The sequence below is a fragment of the Gavialis gangeticus genome, unplaced genomic scaffold (assembly GCF_001723915.1).
Source record: "Gavialis gangeticus isolate Ggan-Ray unplaced genomic scaffold, GavGan_comp1, whole genome shotgun sequence".
NCBI lineage: Eukaryota > Metazoa > Chordata > Crocodylia > Gavialidae > Gavialis > Gavialis gangeticus.
In genome coordinates, this window is record NW_017728994.1 from 47,079,635 (window position 1) to 47,086,374 (window position 6,740).

Genomic DNA, 6,740 nt, shown 5'->3' on the forward strand with positions numbered 1-6,740 from the left:
TTTGACTAGGCAAGGAACAATATTTTTTACTTATGTGGGTAGTCAGTGGGTTTCTATGAAATAGTGAGTTCTGATGGATCTGAATGAACAGAAAAATTGATGGTAGTGCTACAATGATGCTGTAACCACGACTGTCCAGGAATTGAGAGGCATAATGGATTTCTTAGGATGATATCATGAACAATTAAGTGGGTGAGCTAGGGTTAAGAACAGGGCTTATCACAGTAATTTAGCAGCTGTTTCACTTTGGAATAAGCCACTCCTAAGACAGAGCAGACACAAAGTAATCACTGCAGATCAACTGGTGCTTGGCAATTCATTCTCCCCTCCCCTTGAAGTAGTCGCATTGATTTATCTGTCCATGCCCAAAGTACACACAGATTCAAAGAGAACTGGGGTGGGCAGGGACAGACAGGCAAAGAACGGATATCCTCTAAAAATACATGAACAGTGTTAACTTTAACAGGGTAACCTTTGTACTCAGTCTACCTTTTTTTCCCTTCGAACTCACCATTTTTAATTGTTATCTCCATCAACATGTCCAACATCCGTGTTGAAACATAACAGTCTGAATGAACTGACATCATCTGTCAAAAAAAGAGAAGATATGAATCATAAACCAAGCTACATATTGGGTAAACTGAAGTATTAAAATAATCCAAATCCTTATTAAACAATAGAACTGAGTAACAGGCAATAAATGTCAAAGTCTCCAAAGAAAGTCACAGCACGAAGTGTGCGTATTCTGGATAGTCAGGAACTGAAGTCAGGCCTTTTAGTTGAAGAAGGGCAGAGACGCACAAAAGTGAAATGCTAATAAATGATACTGATAAAGGCTGTTGAAATGCAACCGTTGTATCCCAACAGAGTCATGCAAGTAAGTATAGCAGGAAAGAAGTTAACCTTTGTGTAGGCCCCAGAAAGGCCTCTGAGAAGCCCAGCAGCCTTCAGGCCTAGGTTTTGATCTTTGCACTTAGCATAATCTGCAAACAACTGCCGATTTGGCATAAGTAACAAGGACTTGAAAAGTGTTGCGTCTTTGACCAAGACCTGCTTCTAGAAGAAGAGGGGAAGTCTGGAAATACTTTCTCCAGGTAACCATAACCAAACTAAGAAGTTAGCCAACTAAAATAAGGAAATCTGGCTTGGGAAGAGAAGAACAAATCAATTGCAAAAAAAACTTACCCTCACCTAAGAATGAAAAGATTAATTAGAATTTTCCATTCTAAGGTAAAGTTAACCATATATAGCAAGTGGAAGCAAACTTATTGATATGCATTAAGGAAGGCTTAAGCTAATTATGTATTAAGAAATGCAAACTATATAGTATAGAAGATGAAGTAGGAGAGGCTGCCTCTTGGGACACTCCCAAAAGATTAGCCGAACACCAACCTAACATTCTACCCTGTGCAGAACTTGGATGTAGGAACCGAGAGCCCCGGGCAAGACCTCATGGCCTGATCAACCAGTGATGTTGTGTTGGTTATGTCTCGGGGTGGTGAGCACACTGTATTGCTTTTGACTAACTACAATTAATAGAACTGTAACTGCTGAGGTTATTTTGCTTTTGATTCAGAGTTCTCTCTGTTGGGATTTATTAAACTTGCTTATAGTTAAAAATAACTGTGCCTTAGTCTCCATAACTTATACAAAAGCCATAGTAACATCAGTGGACTAACATGGTAGCAAATAATTCTGGAGTACAGTTAATTGCCTTTCTTCTTAAGATACACAGGACTGTCAGTGTCTGAAGAACAGTCATTTTGGAGACTCTTTCTGGAGACATTTTTCAGAATGTCTCCAGAAAGAAAGAGTCATTCTGGAGACAAGGGCAAGGATTCACATCCTTACAGCAAGAAATACTGGGAACTAAGATGTCCCCTGTGTGATTAAGTGGGCTGCATTTAGTCAAAAGAGCCTGTGAAATTAGAATTACAGCCAGGTCCCAGACCAGTCTGAGTAGACGCAGTCTAAGAAATGCAGATAAGGCCAGAGACTTTGAGGGCTGTACTTTGATCATGCTGTTAGGCCTGATATATAATGCAGTGAAGCCTGAGTCCAAGGTATGCTGTACATTGGCCAATGCCTGACTTCCCATAGATGATCATATCTTGATATCTAAGGAGTTTTGTCTGTATTCTTGCAGGAATTGAAGAGGACAGAACGCAACTGAAAAGCACTGAAGGAAAGCCAAGACAGCATGCATTCTTAGTATTTGCTGCTCAACAGCAAGCTGCCAGTTTAAGTAATTGGCAGCAGAATAGACCCTGGGATGCAGTAGGCTGAAGCTGCACAACACCTCAAATAGTGAAGAGCCACAATAACATTGGCCAGTCTCAGGTGATAAGATGGCAGCTGCTTCTTCCATTCTGCACTCGAGTCATATTCTAGCATTTGCAGGGGAAAGATGAAAGAAAAAGGACCAGAGAGCTTCTTAATCACAATCCCACAACTAAAGCATGTCAACATGAAGCAACTATAGGTGCTTTCTGGCACTCCAAAGGTATAATCCTTAATGACAAGTGTCCAGATGAACACAGACTCCTCAAGTCTGGCAGCTATGACTACAATACCTTCAGAAACATCCTAAGGAAGAAAAAACTCAGTTTTCTGTAAAGGTAGCAATGCTTACTCAAGCCAAAAAAATGAAATGACAGGGCTGAACGAGGGTATTGGGGAAAAGCTTCTCCCAGATGCACCTATTTCTAAGCCAGCTTGAATTTTTACTAGTTCGGGTACAATCCATATACTTCATGGTATGGGATAAATTAGAAAATATGATATAGATTCATAGATGTTAGGGTCGGAAGGGACCTTAATAGATCATCAAGTCCAACCTGCTGCATAGGCAGGAAAGGAGTGCTGGGTTCAGATGGCCCCAGCTAGATGCCCATCCAACCTCCTCTTGAAGACCCCAGGGTAGGGGAGAGCACTACCTCCCTTGGGAGCCCAGTCCAGATTTTGGCCACTCTAACTGTGAAGAAGTTCCTCCTAATGTCCAGTCTAAATCTGCTCTCTGCTAGCTTATGGCCATTATTTCTTGTAACCCCCAGGGGCACCTTGGTGAGCAGAGCCTCACCAATTCCCTTATATGTCCCCATGATGAATTTATAGGCAGCCACAAGGCGCCTCTCACCCTTCTCTTGCGGAGGCTGAAAAGGTCCAGGTGCCCTAGTCTCGCCTCATAGGGCTTGGCCTGCAAGCCCTTAACCATATGAGTGGCCCTCCTCTGGACCCTCTCCAGGTTATCCACATCCCTCTTGGAGTGTGGTGCCCAAAACTGCACACAGTATTCCAACTGCGGTCTGACCAGTGCCCGATAGAGGGGAAGTATCACCTCCTTGGTTCTATTTGTCATGCATCTGCTGATGCATGATAAAGTGAAGTTAGCTTTGCTGATGACTTCATCACACTGACAACTCACGTTCATCCTGGAGTCCACTAGGACTCAGAGATCCCTTTCTGCTTCCATGCTACCGAGCAGGTAATTTCCTAAGCAGTAGGTGTGCTGGACATTTTTCCTCCCTAGGTGCAGCACTTTGTATTTCTCCTTGTTAGATTGCATTCTATTGTTTTCTGCCCATTTGTCCAACTTGTCCAAATCTGCCTGTAGTTGTTCCCTGCCCTCCAGTGTGTCCTTCAGGATAGCTTAATGTGTCTTAGCCTTTTAAGGCCTAAATGAGCATGGAGCTCCAGGGAACATCTATAATGCACAGCTCTTCTTCCCATGTGTCTGAAGTTTACTGCATCCATGCGCTCTGGAAGCTAGATATTCTATTTGAAGCGATATTTCAGGAAGGAAAAAAAACATCTCTGCAGAGGAGTACTGGGGAGACTGCAACTCATGATGTTGGCTCAGGTAAGAAGAAGTAGCAGCCCTTATGTGCTATCCAGAGTCTGAGGACCTTCACCAACAAAATGAGGTCCTACAGGACGGAAGCAGTTGGAGCAGAGCTCCCCTTCTACTGGTATAGACAGAAAATATGTAGACATTCACTCTTAGGAGAGAGACTTCTGGGAGCAATTTGACCTTGGTTCTTCTCAGGTTATTTTAATCCTAGAGCTGCTATTTTTGCTGGGGAAGAAAATTCCTGAACATCTGTACACTCATGGTTTCTCCTGGGAGAACACTTCACTCAGAGTCTCTCTCTCTCTCTGGCCTGCTCTGCTTTGATGGAGAAGGAAGATCAAAACAGCCTAGCACAAGGTCCTACCTGACAGAAAGAAAAACAAAGAATTTGGTAAAGAGGAACAAGATAAGAGAAAGATTAAGCTTAGGTGCTGCCCTCAAAATACAGATTTAAGAGAGTCTAAGGTTATAAAGGATAAGGTAGAACTGCTACTCTACAGTGATGAGGGAGGTGCAGGGATGGAGGAGGAATGGGTAAAGCCCTGGAGCCCACAGACAGGTCTCAGCCATCTTAGGAGTCTGCAGGAGGTGAGGTGCAGGCCAAATATTTCAAGAACAAGTCAGGACCCAGAAAGAGAAAGATTTCTAGTTTTGAAGCCAAATTCTATTAGGAATAGGCTCCCAAGGTTGTTCTAGCTTTGACATTTGCACTACATTTGGCTATCCAAGTAAACAAATACCCTAATGCAGTATAATTGTCAAATAATAATACATCTTATACAGTCTTACCTGAAACAGCCACTTTAAAACTGGCATGGGGCACTGAGTACAACTGTAAGCAGAACTGAGGAAACCCTGAGTTGTTAAAGAAAGCTGCTGTCTTACTTCAGAGCTACAGAAAATAAAGGGGAGGGACGAGAAAAAAAAAAAAAAATCACCAAAAACAAACCACAAAGAGGAATCAGTTTGGGGACAAAATGAACACAATCACTGCAAAGCTACAAAAACGTTTTTTTTTTTTTAAGACCTCAGTTAACTGGAAAAGATTATTGCAACTAAAATGAATTAATTTCTCTACTTTCCCAACGAGTAACAAAATCTACTGCAGTGACTACACCTCATTAATGACAAAGTTTTCCTAGGCAAATGGCAAAGACAGAGCAATTACTCTTGTCTCTAGAGTATCATACTATACAAATTGGAAGCGTTTATACAATCAAAGAATAATCTGCTTTCAAATATGCACTTATCTTCGTTAAAGGCATAACTGCTGAACACATTACAATACTAAAGCATTACTTTTTAAAAGATGTTCTACTGATACTAATTACATGGTCAGAATGTCTACGCTCACTTATTATTCTTGTTTAAATAAAACATATGCATTGCCATGCTGAAGCAGATGAATGTTCAGTCTAGCTCCTTAAGAGATAAACAAGAGAAAACTCTAATATAATCAGCATGCAGATGAAATTTATTCCTAAAAATTTAATTAAAGTTTGTGTGCCTCGAAATGCTTACAGTGCTTCTAAAAAGCGATTAAAGGGGTTAGCATTTTTAAGTACAACTTCCATCTAAGCATACTTTTGAGTTTCCAAATGCATTAGCCATTATGAAGTTTTCCAGTCAAGACAACATAGTGAAGGAAAAAAACTCTCACCTAAGGAGGAGTTTTTCTATAGGATTTTGAGAGTTGAATCCAAAATTCCTCAAGTCAAGGTTACGCTGATTGAAGATTCTTCCAGAGTTTGAGAAGTGAAATATCTCTTCCCCAGGGTGGTAATCAGGAATGGCATCAGTTATTACTGAAAATCTCTGTAAAAATGCCCTGCAACATGCACAATATTTTCCTTGTAGATTTTGATAACTAGAAGATATTTCCCATTTATGAGACAATTTTATATTTGGCTGATGAACAAGGCAACCTTATCCAAAAGGTTTATTCAGCTCAGAATACATTTATTGCCAGGTAAATGTGCACGAGCTTGAAGTTAAAGGAATAACTTGCTGGTAAAACAACAAGTGACAAAAATAGCTTAAAGCAGCATCATTAATAGCATTACATTAACGGTGAGAGAAAAAAGGAGAGAGAGAGAGAAAGTGAAGAACAAGTTCAAGTGATCTGAAAAAAGAAGAAAAATAGACACCTGTGCTCTTCTGAAAGGTCTCCATCTTCTTGGGTGCTTTCATCCTCTACTTCAACTGAAGAACTTACTTCTGTTCGCTGAATGTCTTTCTGTAGCTGCTTCTCCAATTCATCTACCCTGCAGTGGAGGTAAAGACATACTGGCAATAGAGAACAGGACAAGCTAAAATCCAGATCTGAATTCTAACCCAGAAATGCCAGAGCTGACTGTAAAGTATCACAGGGACCACAACATAAGATGCCCATACTGAATATGCTCCTCCTGGGTGCATCCATTTGAGACCTAACTTTTGATAATAGCTATTGTAATCAATTTTAGTATCCTTGAAAGTATTCTGCATTATTCAGACTAAACATTCCTGATGTAACTTAACCAGAAAAAAACAATGCAAAGGAACTGACTGGGGTCATTGCAAGTCCCCTGGCATGGCTTTATGAACACTCGTGGTGCTCTGGAGTGGTGCCGGAAGATTGAAAGAGGGCCAACGTGGTTCCCATCTTCAAAAAGGGGAGGAAAGAGGACCCCGGGAACTACAGGCCAGTTAGTCTTACCTCGATCCTGGGCAAGCTGTTCAAGAAAATTATTCTGGCACACATCCAGGAGGGGCCAGCAGGGAACGGCATGCTCAGGGGCAACCAGCACGGGTTCATCAGCGGCAGGTCCTGTCAGACCAACCTGGTGGCCTTTTACGACCAGGTCACTAAATCATTGGATGCAGGGGTGGCAGTGGATATAGTTTTCCT

At 41.4% G+C, this 6,740-nt stretch overlaps 1 protein-coding gene across 1 annotated transcript in view; it reads right to left on the reverse strand.

Moving 5' to 3' along the window:
* SLF2 (SMC5-SMC6 complex localization factor 2) overlaps positions 1-6,740 on the reverse strand; it is a 49,097-nt gene that overhangs the window by 16,780 nt on the left and 25,577 nt on the right. Inside the window, exons 8-11 of the mRNA XM_019502727.1 lie at positions 5,998-6,114; positions 5,511-5,678; positions 4,640-4,742; positions 512-587 (exon numbers count right to left, since the gene is read on the reverse strand). Of these exons, the coding sequence (XP_019358272.1) occupies positions 512-587; positions 4,640-4,742; positions 5,511-5,678; positions 5,998-6,114 (464 nt within the window). The remainder of the gene's footprint in view (positions 1-511; positions 588-4,639; positions 4,743-5,510; positions 5,679-5,997; positions 6,115-6,740) is intronic.